The sequence below is a fragment of the Eulemur rufifrons genome, chromosome 9 (assembly GCF_041146395.1).
Source record: "Eulemur rufifrons isolate Redbay chromosome 9, OSU_ERuf_1, whole genome shotgun sequence".
Lineage (NCBI taxonomy): Eukaryota > Metazoa > Chordata > Mammalia > Primates > Lemuridae > Eulemur > Eulemur rufifrons.
In genome coordinates this window covers 15392143-15407374 of record NC_090991.1, presented here as the reverse complement: position 1 = coordinate 15407374, position 15232 = coordinate 15392143, and the positions used below count along the sequence as shown (strand labels likewise).

Sequence of the window (15232 nt, the reverse complement as noted above, 5' to 3'; positions counted from 1 at the left end):
GCCTCAGCCTCCCAGAGTAGCTGGGCTACAGGCCAGGCGCATGCCACCATGTCCAGCTAATTTTTTCTATTTTTAGTAGAGACCAGGTCTTCCTCTTGCTCAGGCTGGTCTCGAACTCCCAAACTCAAGCGATCCCCCAGCCCAGCCTCCCAGAATGCTAGGATTATACGCATGAGCCACCACCGTGCCCAGCCCAAAACACAATAATCTTGGTACTCAAGTATGTACAATTTTTCTTCTTCATGTACCAATATAAACAAAGGAGCTTGTCCTCCCTCGAAAATTAACTCACACATTCCCCACCAAAAGGAAAACACAAATTGTTCAGCCTTCTAAAAGAACTTTAAAATCTCTTTCCCAATTAAGAGCTGCTACATTTAAAAAAAAAAAATATCGACGATCTTTTACCCAGATTCTACAATTTTAACTGCAGAAAGGAGTTTCTCCCATCAGTTTCAATATGGGGGGTGGGGGGGGAATACCTCCTACTCCACCAAAACAGATTTCTCCTTTCTGAATTTAAAGGGATACTTCCTCAGGCAGCCAAATGTGTTTGGCTGTAGTGAAGCCAAAAAAGTGAAGCTCCAGTGAAAGCAGAGGTGGAAAATAAGAGGCCAGAGAAATAAGTGACCTAAAACACTAGAGTAGGGAAAAAGTGCAAGCTCAAAGTCTAAATCTCTGTACACAATTTTTATAGAATTAGAAGCAACATTAAAACAAAAAAATCTTTAAATTCTGTTTTGAAATACTCAGGAAGAAAATGACCAGAAATAACCCTTACACTGATAGTTTAGTAGGATTACACTACACATTCAGATTTATTAATTTGACTTGTTTTCTGAAGTCTTTCATGAGCCAAGAAACCCTCATCAAAATTTCAGCACTTTTATAGTATATTTTAACATTTTTAAAAGTAGTGGATTTTACAAAGACTATTTCATATTCATGAATGAATGCCTTTTGAAAAACCTACAAAGCTTTAACTGTCATGATAGTGATGATATTCTCTGGTCAAAGAACACACAATGTTCTTGAAAATTCCATGGTAATCCTGTAATAAATTTTTACCACCTAACTTATAATTTACCATATTATGATCAAATATAATTCATTAATCCCACAAATTCTTAACTGTAACACTTAACATTTCAACACAAAGTTGATCACAACAACTATTCCAAGGTCCTACAAAGTCCTCAAATGACCAGCCACCAGTATTAATTAATAGCTTTCTGTTGATCAGAACCCATTCACTGCCCAAGGCTTAGCCTAAGCCTTTAGGATCACATTTCACAAAACTGATCACATGTAATATCATTATTTTCATAGTAATCTGAGACAGCTAATATACAAATATTAACACTGATTTCCATTTTCATACTAGGGAAATTTCATCCCAAATCCACAAACAAAAAGTGTTAGCTACTACGGAGAAATAATCTCAATTATTAATCTGAAATTAATGCCAAAATAATTACATACCAGCTAAACATGACAAAAGTATTGCTTGGGAATAAATAATTTAGACAACCTTCACTTTCTGGATATGCAAATCTTCAGATACTAAGATTAAGAATTTTTCTGAGACTATTTGTGTAGGTGTTACTTAAGGACTAAGCCCAGAAGAGTATACTTGCTAAGAATAACTCAAAAAGGTAGGTTATCTTCTCTTAATATGAGCCTAGTAGATCAGCAGCATAAAGAATTATTTGACTTTTCACACTGGTTTTGCAATAAATAATACTGACGGATAGTACACTCTGCAATTTACAAAAGCCCACAATTTCATAACACTGCAATTAATAGGCAAGAAAGACATCATTAATCCCCATTCTATACATGAGGAACCCACTGATTCCTACGAATTCTGTGGTAGCAGATACACCACATCTGCCAAAGTATGAAACAATGTCATAACTCTTCTTACAGAGTAATGTGTCTCCTTCAATGTTAGATATAAATGAACACATTTCATATTGCTTTAGCTACATAATATCCTGTACTGATCACAAATCAAGCCTACCAATGACAGGATCTGCTCAGCTACTGTGACAGATCATTGGAAGGACAATAAATTCAAGATCAAATTTCAAAAAAGATAAACCAAGATCATGGTCATGTTTTCTGAGCTATACAGGATTCAGTGTTCTAAACAGAACAGTCATAACAAAGTGCGGGTGAGATTTTAAAAATTTATGTGTAGGCTGGGCATGAACCACACCTGTAGTACTAGCTACTTGGGAGGCTAAAGCAGGAATATTGCTTGAGCCCAGGAATTTGAGGCTGTACAGTGAGTGATGGCACCACTGCACTCCAGCCCAAGCGACAGGGGGAGACCCCATCTCAAAAAAATTTTATGTGGAGATTAGCAGGGCATGTTGGTGCACACCTGTAGTCCCTAGATACTTGGGAAGCTGAGGCAGGAAGACACTAAAGCCCAGGAGTTCAAGGCTGCAGTGAGCTATAATCATGCCACTGTATTCCAGCCCAGGCAACAGAGCAAGGCCCCATCTCTTAAAAAAAAAAAAAAAAAAGTTAAATGGTAAAAAAAAAAAAAATTTTTAATTCACGTGGGGAAAAATTGTGAGCTTAGGACACTGCTGGGAACACCTAAGTCTACCACATTTTTAAACATGGAATTAACTCAAGGAAGACACAGCAAAATCAACACACTTGGCTTTGACACTATCAGTCAGACTGAGTAGTTGGTATATCAGCAAGCTCTATTTTCAGCAACCACTGTATCTTTGACCTTTCCCATTCAATTTTGGGGAGTGGGAGGCTGGGAGGAGGAAATGTTTTGCATACTATGGAAAAGGACGAAGTATCATACTTCTCCTTTGATTTATCTTATGTTCTGCCAAATGCTAACTTCATTTGAGAGAGAAGAAAACCAATCTTCTAGGGATTAGATTTAAGATATTTCAGTGTTAGAGGAATGGATAAAGTTTAGGAAACTTTTGTATGAATCTAAATGAGAAAACTAGCAACAAATGGCCTTAAGTAGAATAACCACAGGGCAAGTTTGTAGCCCAGGACAATCCCATTTATGCCTGCTGTTCCAGTTTGATTATGAATTGGTACATCTTTTCAAGGTATCCTCATTTGGATGATAAATTATGATGACCCTTTATTATTACTTGCTACAATCTAGTAAATTTCAATGAACTTCTGAAATCGTTCCTAGGGCCATGACTAGCATGGACATTTAGTTAATGAGCTCAAACCATAAAGTTACAACAGTAACCTAATTTGTCAATTTGGATGCATCAGTATTTAACTCTATCAAACCGATAACTGACCATTTCAAAAACAGTAAAAAGAACTACTTTTTGTTGCTGCTCCTCACTATCCCTTAATGCTGCGGTCCTCAACCCCCGCCCTGCACCCCTCCTCCAAGGCCATGGCCAGTTAGGAAGTAGGTCACACAGCAGGAGGTGAGCAGGAGGCAAGCAAGGGAAGAAGGTTCATCTGTATTTACTCTGTATTTACAGTCACCCCCCTTCACTCACATCACCACCTGAGCTCTGCCCCCAGTCAGACCAGCAGCAGCATTAGATTCTCATAGGATCGAGAACCATAAGCTTGTGAGGGATCTAGATTGCACATGCCTCGTAAGAATCTAATGCCTGATGATGTGAGGTGGAGCTGAGGCAGTGATGCTAGCACTGGGGAGCAGCTGCAAATACACATTATCATTAGCAGAGAGGTCTGACTACACAATAAATGTTATGCACTTGAATCATCCAGAAATCACCCTTGAACCCCCTGCGGAAAAACTGTCTTCCATGAAACCAGTCCCGGTCCCTGATGCCAAAAAGGTTAGGGACTGCTGCCTTAATGGATTCCATTTGACATCTATCTAAGCAACTATGTGGAGCAACATCTGTGAACCATTTGCCAAGCTTTGCAAAAGTTTTATGACTACATCATTAACAGTTTTATTAAGACAAAAGTGAGGGGGGGAACATTTGGAAAAAATTTGAAGAAAGTATTTTACACAAATGCATGGCATCAGCCATATCCCAGTACAGACATTACTATAAACCATGGTTTTTAAGCAAGAACCTGTATGTGAACACACATTGTGAGATTGCCTAAAATTCCAATTTAACTTCATTTCTTGTGCCTTTAAATGGGATTTTGTTTTTGAAAAAAAGCACCAGCTTTCTTTAAAAAAAATGAGAAGACATTTTATCTACAATTCACAATAGATTATTCATCATAAACATCAAGGTATTACCATGTGGGCCGGGCGCAGTGGCTCACGCCTGTAATCCTAGCACTCTGGGAGGCCGAGGCGGGTGGATTGCTCAAGGTCAGGAGTTCGAGACCAGCCTGAGCGAGACCCCGTCTCTACTAAAAATAGAAAGACATTATATGGACACCTAAAAATCTATATAGAAAAAATTAGCCGGGCATAGTGGCGCATGCCTGTAGTCCCAGCTACTCGGGAGGCTGAGGCAGTAGGATCGCTTAAGCCCAGGAGTTTGAGGTTGCTGTGAGCTAACCTGACGCCACGGCACTCACTCTAGCCTGGGCAACAAAGTGAGACTCTGTCTCAACAAAAAAAAAAAAAAAAAAAAAAAAGATATTACCATGTGAAGTAACTGCTAAGGGAACGAGTATACCTATTCTTACTCCCCACACACCCAAAAGGCACCACTTTATTTAGTTACACATAGGTCTTCCGTGAATGGCAAAGGAGAGAAAGCACTGGTCTAAAGGTCAGCAGACAGACAAGTTCTGGCTTTACCATTTAATAGGTGACTAGTCATGTGATCATAGAAAAATCACTGTACCTTCTCAAATTCACATTCTTGAACCACAGGACGGAAGCAACACTCTACCTACTTCAATCTTATTATATGAATTAAGTAAAAATTCTTGGAAAAGTGTTCTGTGAATTGTGAAGCTCTATATAAATACTGTAATATATAAATATGTATAATATAAAGCTTAAAAATTTAGCTTTCACCCTATGCCTGCCATTACTGTTTATATACATACACGTAAAGTTTTCTTGAAATATAAGGTAAAAAAAGTCCTGCAAAAATCAACCTTGAAACCCTCCATTAAAAAAAAAAAATCATACTTTCAGATCACCTTCTTAAAGTATTTAAAACGCACTTGTAAAATTAGATACATTAATCTACTGGGCTGCAATTTCACTTGATATATCAGGTTAATGCCAAGAAATTTTGAAAATACTTCCTATTCCCTCAACCAAACTATAAAACAATTATGAAAAGCCTGTTTGTATGAACTTTCAATATGTCTGCTTGTACTTACTGACTTCAAAATTTGCTCCATTTTAATACTTGCCATAACTGTTCTTTCCTATACCATAGAGTTCAAGTTGAGACCTTTTCATATAAAGGTGAAAAAGGTTCGCAGGAATGTCTACAATAGTAAGAATTTACCCATCACCTCAAATTGCAGTGATTCATAATTTTATTGTATCTCAAAGTTGTGTAAGAACAGAATATGCCCAATACTGTACAAAAGTTTAAAGTATACTCAAAAGAGCATCTGCTTCAGCCGGACATGGCTCAAACCTGTAATCCTAGCACTCTGTGAGGCCGAGGTGGGTGGATCCTTTGAGCTCAGGAGTTCAAGACCAGCCTAATCAAGAGTGAGACCCCAGTCTCTACTAAAAAAAAAAAAAAAAAAAAAAAAAAAATAGAAAGAAATTAGCTGGACAACTAAAAATATATAGAAAAAATTAGCCGGGCATGGTGGCACATGCCTATAGTCCCAGCTTCTCAGGAGGCTGAAGCAGAAGGATAGCCTGAGCCCAGGAGTTTGAGGTTGCTGTCAGCTAGGCTGACCCCACGGCTAGGCACTCTAGCTCAGGCAACAGAGTGAGACTGTTACAAAAATAAAAAATAAAAAAAGAGCATCTGCTTCAAATATAGGCTAAAAGCTACCCGCAGAAGGGCTTTTTAACATCTTATTGCCCAATTCTATTTATGCATTTAGGTCAGAGAAAAATAAAATTTATTCTGGCCTATAATCAAAGAATTGGTAGTTAATCCGAATGCTTTTAAATGCATTAATAAAGTTAATTTACTATTACCTATTTTTTTCCTAACAAGACATGTATTAAGGAATTAATTCAGTGAGCTAGAGGCAAAGCTCTGGTGTTTTAAAAGGACCACTCTCAACTGACTGAGAAGAGATGCATTCCTGGTGTTGATGCATTCACAGAGTGAACCAAAAGTGACCATCAAAACTTCATCCCGGCCGGGCGCGGTGGCTCACGCCTGTAATCCTAGCACTCTGGGAGGCTGAGGTGGGCGGATCGTTTGAGCTCAGGAGTTCGAGACCTGCCTGAGCAAGAGCGAGACCCCATCTCTACTAAAAATAGAAAGAAATTATATGGACAGCTAAAAATATATATAGAAAAAATAAGCCGGGCATGGTGGCGCATGCCTGTAGTCCCAGCTACTCGGGAGGCTGAGACAGGAGGATCGCTTGAGCTCAGGAGTTTGAGGTTGCTGTGAGCTAGGCTGATGCCACGGCACTCACTCTAGCCTAGGCAACAGAGTGAGACTCTGTCTCAAAAAAAAAAAGAAAAAAAAAAAAAAAAGAAAAAAAAAACTTCATCCCCACCTCCCATGAAGCCAAGAAAGATTAGGAAAGGACAAAACCAGCAACCACCCCACAAGCCCAAATGTACTTTATGTTGCCCCTCTGCTACCCCCCAAAATGGGGAAAGTATTCATTTCCCCCATTTATATTCCCCACTTTTCTGGACAAATCTATAAATACAGGACAGTAAGATTTGGTTCAGGAACACTAAGAGATGATGGACTTGCTTAATATGGTTACAAATAATATAAAAACAATTCCTTAGACTGCTGGCTTGTTAAAAGTGATGAGATGCTAGATTTAATCTTCAAGGCCCAGCCCCAAACTTCAATATTTCCTATTTGCAAACCAAAATTGTCCTTTTCCTGAAACAGATTAGCTCTTCCTCCAGTACCATTAAATAATCCATATAAATTGATTCCAATCCCCCAGGACAGAGTTAAATGAGGTTACAAAGAAGTCTAGGAACTAGGTTCAACACAGCATGCAAAATAAAAGATAATCCTACTGTAGTAGCACAGAGAAAAGAGAAAAGGGTAGCTGGGAAGCCAACATTTATATCCAAGTGCCCAAAAAACAAATCATGCCAATGCACTCTCACCTTCTTCCACTCCCTACACCTCATAAATTTTATTTGGTGACTAGAACTACGGGATCACTTTTTGTCACCACAAACAAAGCTGAATTACTGGACTCAAAAGAGGAGTGGACACAGAAGCTGATTCTGGATGACTCTTTCTCCTCTCCCTCTCCACTGAATCCCCACCTTATGCCTCAATAGTCATAGAAGTACCTCCTCACCTGGCAGATCCTATTTCCTTCCCCCTTAGATCCTGAAGCGGACACCCAACATTAAAAACTGTAATGATGTGGTTCTATCTAAAGAGTTCTACGTTCAATAAGAGCTTTGCTTTGGTCAAAAATCCTCAGCACTAGAACCCAAAACGTGGTTATCACTAACCTGTCATTTACTTCGAAGCTACAATCATAAGCGTCCAAATCGGTTTTAAAAATGAATTTAAAAATAAAAGACCTTCCCTCACATCCTTTTTTATTATCACAGCAAGTTTACTCAGACCCTAAATCCCCACAAAACAGAAAGCATTCAAATAATAATTTGTTTACTCCCAAGGGCACCAGATTAAGAGGGGAACCTATTTGGGGCACAAGGGGGGGAGGGGAGATTTCCATTACAAGCACACCTACATTTGTTTGATTTTCAAACACTCAAATAAAGACAAAGCTGACCTTGAGCTGTACTTCCCCATCTTATTCCCCTCCCCCTCCCAACGGGAACCTTGTTCAATACAAATAGCAATTTAAGAATTTACAAGATGAAATTTAGTTCAGTATCTTCCCTACATTTTCAGTTCTAGAGGTCTTTTTTCATAATATTCAAATTCCTGAAATCTAATTTCTGATGATAGATACACTGGGACTAGCCCTGAGGTTATTCACATGACCAAACTGGCATGTCACGGAAAGCAAGGGCCCTATATAACATTTTTAAATATAAACGGCTTAATTAAGAAGAATCTAAGGTCCAATGGCACTTGACTCCCACCCTGTCTTATCCCACCCTACCTGACCCCACCAAAGCATTAAAACCACAGGAACCACATATGATTTTTCGTTCTTGGAATACTACAGTAGTATAAATGTGAGGATAACTCAGATAAATAAGTCCAAAATGTGGAGGAAAGAGGATTAAAAAGTAAACTGCCAGGGACTGACTAGACGGAGACAATGGATACTTCAATGAAATTCTGGAAGATGACTGAAAAACCTTTAAGGGCAATAGAGCAATGAACAAAGAGGAACCACTAAAATTTGTATATAAAACCATTTATAAAATGCAAAAAAGAAAATAGGATCTCCCACATTCATAATCCAAAAACCCAAGCCTCAGCTGAGTGCCTGGAATAGGTTAAGATCCCCAACAAAGTACGAACACGCATTCCAAGGCCAGGGAGTCAACCAAAATACACTTAACTAAACACTATTTGAAATAACTTTAATTTTCAACAGGTCTTTTTCTGTTAGTCAAGACGGTACATGCAAACAGGAAAGTCATCATCTTTACAAACTGGTAGGCTGAGGCACGGCCACTGCAAATGCTAAAACTAAGAATCATGGTCCCCTTGTCTCCTGTTCAACGTACTATCCACCAGAACCCACTGCTTATGTAGCTAGAAAAAGACTACAGGAACTTAGAGCTCTCTGGGATAAGGCCGAGGAAAGGGAGCGTGAGTGAGGTTTTTCTGGACCTTCCCAGAAAAAGGCGAGCTTGAAAAGCCCCAAAATCCTCACTACAAGGTGTGCCGGCCCATGGGAAAGAAATCCGATCGCAGCATCTCAGCTTGCCTCCGCCCAAAGATGAACTGCAGTGATTCCCTCTCTCCCCTTCCCCCACCATCCCCCCAGACGGCCCCCCACCACAAGCCCAAAGAAGCCCTCCGCTTGCTCGTGTTCTCCTTTGTGAGACTCCACAGCCGCCGCCCCACACTGGGCCTCCGGGGAAAAGCCACCGCCCCCACCCGCCATATTTCCCTGAAAGGCGCCCGCGATACACCTCCCAGTCTTCACTTTCTACCATGTGGGGGGTGTTTCTTGGCCCTTCACCCACCCAACTCTTCTCCATGTCCCAAGACTGTCCCAGTAGCTCCCCTGGGGATTGTTCACCCGGAGACAGCACCCGCCATCTCCTCCCCCTCCCCCGCCCCGGGACTCGCCCTCCCCCCCAGCCGCCATTTTACAACCAACTCCTCCACCCTATCGCCTTCGCCTCCTGGCTAGCGAGTGTCTGCAGCTAAGGACAGCAAAGGGGTCAAATTCCTGGGCCTGGAGCATCCCATCGCTCCAGGAGCTCACAGGCCATTTCCTGCTTCCCGAATCCAAGTCCCCGGGCCAGGCTCGGAGACGATGCCGCCATTTTGTCTCCCGTTCCCGGCCTCTGTGGGCGGCGGCAGAGGGTCCGAGAATTCCAGCCCCCCGTTGCCCCCCCAACTCACCGTCGTATCGCTCAGCCTGCTCGGCCAGCTTCGCCTGGTACACCAGATCCTCCCGATCATCCATAGCGGCAGCGGCTCCGGCAGGGTCTGCGCGACGGATGGAAGCGGATAGCGTCCCCGACTCTCTCAGCCTCTCGCTCCGCGTCCGGGCAGCAAAAATGGCGGCGCCTCAATCCGGGACTTCCGCCTGCGCACGCGGACAACTGCTCAGCTCTATGGCAACCGCTCCCTGGCAACTGGCGCGGAGGGCGGGTCCTGGAGCTCCGCGCCCGAAGAGGCTGGAACCAGCAAGAGGTCCCTCCTCCCTCGGTTTAGCAGGCGCCCGAGCACCAAGGCGGGAACTGCGACTGCGGAGAAAGACAGCGGCCCCGAGGGAGCCACTGCGCCTGAAGAAGCCAGCGAGAGAGCCTGGGCCACGACTGAGGCCTGGCCTGAGAGAAAAGAAAGCGGGAGGCTGTAACGGTTTTTGTGATGGCAGGTCTTCCTCACTGAAATCAGCTTGTTCTCTCTCCTATCTTGCCCCAGTTTTCTTGGCCAAGCCCATTCCTGGGCCTTTTTCAGATCCTTTTAAAGCCGGGGTGAAGAACTGGGCCCTGCCATACTTGCCAGGGAAATGGGGGCAACAGTTTTCACGCCACAGCTTTACGCTCACACACTGTGATCTTTTTCTTCTGCTCCCCTGTAGCCCTTTTTCTCCCCTTAGGCCCACCATGGATAGAAGCAGGGAAATTGCTAGAAGAGCCTGGTCTGGAGTACAGGATACAGAGGAGTTGGGCCAAGATCAAGTTGAGGTTGAGGAGGCACGAATAACTCAAGGAAGTTGCTTCTGGCGGGGCAAGGACCTTATCAATTTTGCTTCCCGATGGATTCCCAGCACCTTATATACTCAGTGAACATGTGTTGCAAGACTGAAGCTTACGTAACGAGAACATAAACTGTGGTGTCCACGTTAGATGTGGAAGAAAAAGTAGGTTACAAACAAATTATGAAGAGCCTTGGATGGCAAGGAAGTTTGCATCTTTTTTTGTTTTTTAAGAGATCCTTGCTGTGTTTCTCAGGGGGCCTCAAACTCCTGAATTCCTGGGCTCAAGGGATCCTCCTACCTCAGCCTCTCTAGTAGCTGGGACTACAGGTGTGGGCCACCTCCCTGGCTTTGCGTCTTGTGGCACAAAAGGGAGCTGTTTTGTGATGGTTGTGCGTGGAGGATGACACCATCATAGTTTTACTTTAGAAAGATAAGTATTGCATAGCAATGATTTAAAAGGATGATAAATTACCAGGCTATTACAGTAATCTAGGCAAAAAGTAATAGATGGTAGCAGTAAGAATAAAAAGAAAAGGACAAATAGGAATAGCGCCATAGAGAGAAGCCACAAAAGTTTGTAGCTAATCAGATGTGGAGATCTTATGAGGGGGAAAAAATAAAAATTGACTTTCCATCTTCCCACCCTGAGTTGCTGGGATGAGTGGCGGTACCATTAACAAAAAGTAGGAATGGTAGGAGGAGTTGCTAATGGAATGCTGAGAAACACATGAATTCCTTTTAGCACTGGTTCATTCTGAGGTATCTAAGGATCACCCAGATAGAAATATCCACCATGGAGTTGGAAAAGGGGACTGGCATTCCAAAAAGAAGGGAGGGTACCATAGAAGCAGCAAGGGGGCCAGGCCTGGTGGCTCATCCCTGTAATCCTAGCACTCTGGGAGGCCAAGGTGAGAGGATTGCTTGAGGTCTGGAGTTCAGGAACAGCCTGACCAAGAGCAAGACCCCATCTCTACTAAAAATAGAAAAAATTAGCCGGGCATGGTGGCATGTGCCTGTAGTCCCAGCTACTCGGGAGGCTGAGGCAGGATTGCTTGAGACCAGGAGTTTGAAGTCACAGTGACCTACAATGATGTCACTGTACTCTACCCAAGGTGACAGAGGGAGACTGTCTAAAAAAGAAAAAAAAAGAAATGAAAGTAGGGACATTACTACTGACCTTACAAAAATAATAAACTTATAAGAGAATACTTAGAATTCTCCAGAGAAACAGAAACAATAGGATATATAAAAATATATATAAAAGGAGATTTATTATAGGAATTGGCTCGTGTGATTATGGAAGCCAAGAACTCCCGTGATATGCCAGCTGGAGACAGGAAAACTGGTGGTGTGAGTCAGTGTGAGTACAAAGGCCTTAGAACCAGGAGCTGTCTTGTCCAATGGCAAAAGAAGGTGGGCATCTCAGCAGGAAATGACAAAATTCACATTTCCTCCACTTTTTTGTTCCATCTGGGACCTCAACAGATTTGGATGATGCCCCCCCACTTTGGTGAGGGTGGATCTTCCTCTCTCTGTCTACTAATTCAAATGCTAATCTCTTCCAAAAACACTATCACAGAAACACCAGAAATGATGTTTTATCAACTGTCTGGGCATCCTTTAAACTAGTCTAGTTGACACATAAAATTAACCATCACAAATGGTATACCAACAAATTGGATAACAAATGAAATGGACAAAGTCCTAGAAACACATAAACTATTGAAACTGACTCAAGAAGATAAACAGACTTATCACAAGTAAGGAGATTTAATCAGAGATCAAAAACCTCCTAACAGCTACAGCCATACCACTCTAAACAAACCCAGTCTTCTCAAAAACCTCCCCACAGCACAACAATGGGAATGTATTTAAGGCCACTGAACTGTACTCTAAAAATAATGGTGAAAATCATAGATTTTATATTATATATATTTTACCACAATTATACAAGAAGTGAAATAGGCAGGAGTCTACTTGCTCAAGGCTTCTTGGGTGTGGCTCTGGATAAAAAAAGAAAAAAATTAAAAAAGAAAAAAGACAAGAAATAGGCAGGAAAAACAACAACAACAATGAAAATTCCAGGACCCGATGGCTTCATCGTTGAGTTCTACCAAACTTTTTTTTTTTTTTTTTGAGATGGAGTCTTGCTCTGTTGCCTGGGCTAGAGTGCCATGGCATAAGCCTAGTTCACAGCAACCTCAAACTCCTGGGCTCAAGCAATCCTGCCTCAGCCTCCCGAGTAGCTAGGACTACAGGCACACGCCACCATGCCGGGCTAATGTTTTCTATTTTTAGTAGAGACGTGGTCTCACTCTTGCTCAGGCTGGTCTCCAGCTCCTGAGCTCAAGTGATCCTCCTGCCTCAGCCTCCCAGAGTGTTAGGATTAAAGGGATGAGCCACCGCACCTGGCCCCCTACCAAATATTTAAAGAAGAATCAACACCAATCCTCAAACTCTTCCACAAAAAAAATAGAAGAGGGGCCTGGGCAACATAGTGAGAAACTGTCTCTATAAAAAGTAAAAAAATTAGCCAGGCATGGCAGCTCATGCTTATAGTCCAAGCTATTATACTTGGGAGGCTGAGGTAGGAGGATCACTTGAGCCCAGGAGTTCAAGGCTGCAGTGAGCTATGATCCAGCCACTGCACTCCAGGCTGGCCAACAAAGTGAGACTCTCTCTCTCTCTCTCTCTCTCTTTTTAATATGAAGGGGAGGGAGTGAGAAAGGGGGTTCAATTTCCTTTTTGTTTTTTGAAACAGAGTCTCACTCTGCCACCCCAGTAGAGTGCAGTGGTGCATCATAACTAACTGCAACCTCAAACTCCTAGACTCAAGCGATCCTCCTGCCTCAGCCTCCCAAGTAGCTGGGACTACGGGTGTGTGCCACAATGCCCAGCTAATTTTTCTATTTTTAGTAGAGACGGGTCTCACTCTTGCTCAGATTGGTCTCAAACTACTAACCTCAAGCAATCCTCCTACCTCAGCTTCCCAGAGTGCTAGGATTACAGGCGTGAGCCACCAAGCCCAGCGAAGACCCTGTTTCTTTAAAAAAAAAAAAAAAAGAAGAGGAGGGATCCCTTCCTAACTCATTCTATTAGGTCAGCATTATCTGGTTTCTTTCTTTCTTTTTTTTTTTTTTTGGTGACAGAGTCTCACTCTATTGCCCCAGGCCAGAGTGCCATGGCGTCAGCCAAGCTCATGGCAACCTCAAACTCCTGGGCTCAAGTGATCCTTCTGCCTCAGCCTCCCAAGTAGCTGGGACTACAGGCATGCGCCACCATGCCCAGCTAATTTTTTATATATACATTTTTAGTTGGCCAGCTAATTTGTTTCTATTTTTTTTTTTAGTAGAGACGGGGTCTCAAGGCCGGGCACGGTGGCTCACGCCTGTAATCCTAACACTCTGGGAGGCCAAGGAGGGAGGATCATTTGAGGTCAGGAGTTTGAGACCAGCCTGAGCAAGAGCAAGACCCCATCTCTACGAAAAAATAGAAATTATCTGGACAACTAAAAATATATAGAAAAAATTAGCCAGGCATGGTGGCTCATGCCTGTAGTCCCAGCTACTCGGGAGGCTGAGGCAGGAGGAGGATCGCTTGAGCCCAGGAGTTTGAGGTTGCTGTGAGCTAGGCTGATGCCATGACACTCTAGCCAGGGCAAAAGAGCAAGACTCCGTCTCTAAAAAGAAAAAAAAAGATAATAGCATTACCCAAAGTGATCTGCAGATAATACAATCCCTATCAAAATCCCCATGGCATTTTTTGCAGAAATAATAATGCAAAAACTAGATTTGCTGACCTCTAGAAATCTCTTCCACCTCTATAGGACACATCATAGTAGTTAAGGTCATAGTTTAGGTTCAATGGCTACTTACTGCCTGTACAATGGGGGAAAATTATTGAATTCCTTTATGCCTCAGTTTTCTCACCTGAGAATGATATTTTTCTTATATCAATGAGAATTAAGTGGGAGATTACATGAAAAGTCCCTGCAACCCAATGAGTGTTAGCTATATTTATTAATGTTTCCATGGTCCAAGCTTGAATGAGAATCAGGAGAAGTTAGTGTCATAAAATATAATTGAGAAGAGTTTCGAAAATGAGGGGAGTGTCAGTCGTATTAAATTCTGCAGAGACCTAAGTAAGATTAGCACTGAGGAAAAGCCATTGGATATAGCGATTAGGTCATTAGTGACCTTCAAGAGGAGTTTCAAAAGCGTGTTGGAAGCCAGACTGCATTTGGTTGAAGCACAAAAGAAGGCGAGAAAGAGGAAGTGGTAAGTGTAGGGGTCTGGAGAATAGGAGTGAAGAGAGAGAGGGTGGTAATTTGAGAGAAATGAGTGCCAGTAGGGGCGGCCAACTAATGGATTCGGTCCACATGTTCATAAAACGGACCCTCCCCTACGAAGACAGCTCTGCTGCCAGGTTGATTACAGGGCTGTTACGGCCATGCAGAAATTAGGAGTAACCACCTTTTACCTTCTGGATCTTTTCTTTCTCAAAGGAGCTCCTGAACAGTTGCCCAAGACTAGCTGAAGTCTATCCAGAGGTGCCTCTGCCTAAGAAACTGCTGAGAAGGCAGAAATCTTAAACCCAGATTGATTCTTTAACTGTACTGCCTGTTCTCACAATAAACAGAACTAAAACAGCAGAAATTGTTGATAGGGCACCAAAAATATAGAGAGAAACATTTTTGATTCATTGTCTGAGATTATAGATTAAAAGATAATGGTGCTGTGCTGAGGCGGCTGTCAGGATATGGTACTGCTTGCACTCCCCCCCCCCCCCCCCCCCGCGGTGTTAATGGACACTTCACATTCTA

The 15232-nt window shown here is 42.5% G+C and overlaps 1 protein-coding gene across 1 annotated transcript in view; it reads right to left on the bottom strand.

Moving 5' to 3' along the window:
* YWHAE (tyrosine 3-monooxygenase/tryptophan 5-monooxygenase activation protein epsilon) overlaps nt 1-9788 on the bottom strand; it is a 49589-nt gene extending 39801 nt beyond the window's left edge. The window contains exon 1 of the mRNA XM_069482182.1: nt 9606-9788. Coding sequence (XP_069338283.1) covers nt 9606-9669 — 64 coding nt within the window. The 5' untranslated portion in view covers nt 9670-9788. The remainder of the gene's footprint in view (nt 1-9605) is intronic.
* Between the last annotated feature and the right edge of the window lie 5444 nt (nt 9789-15232).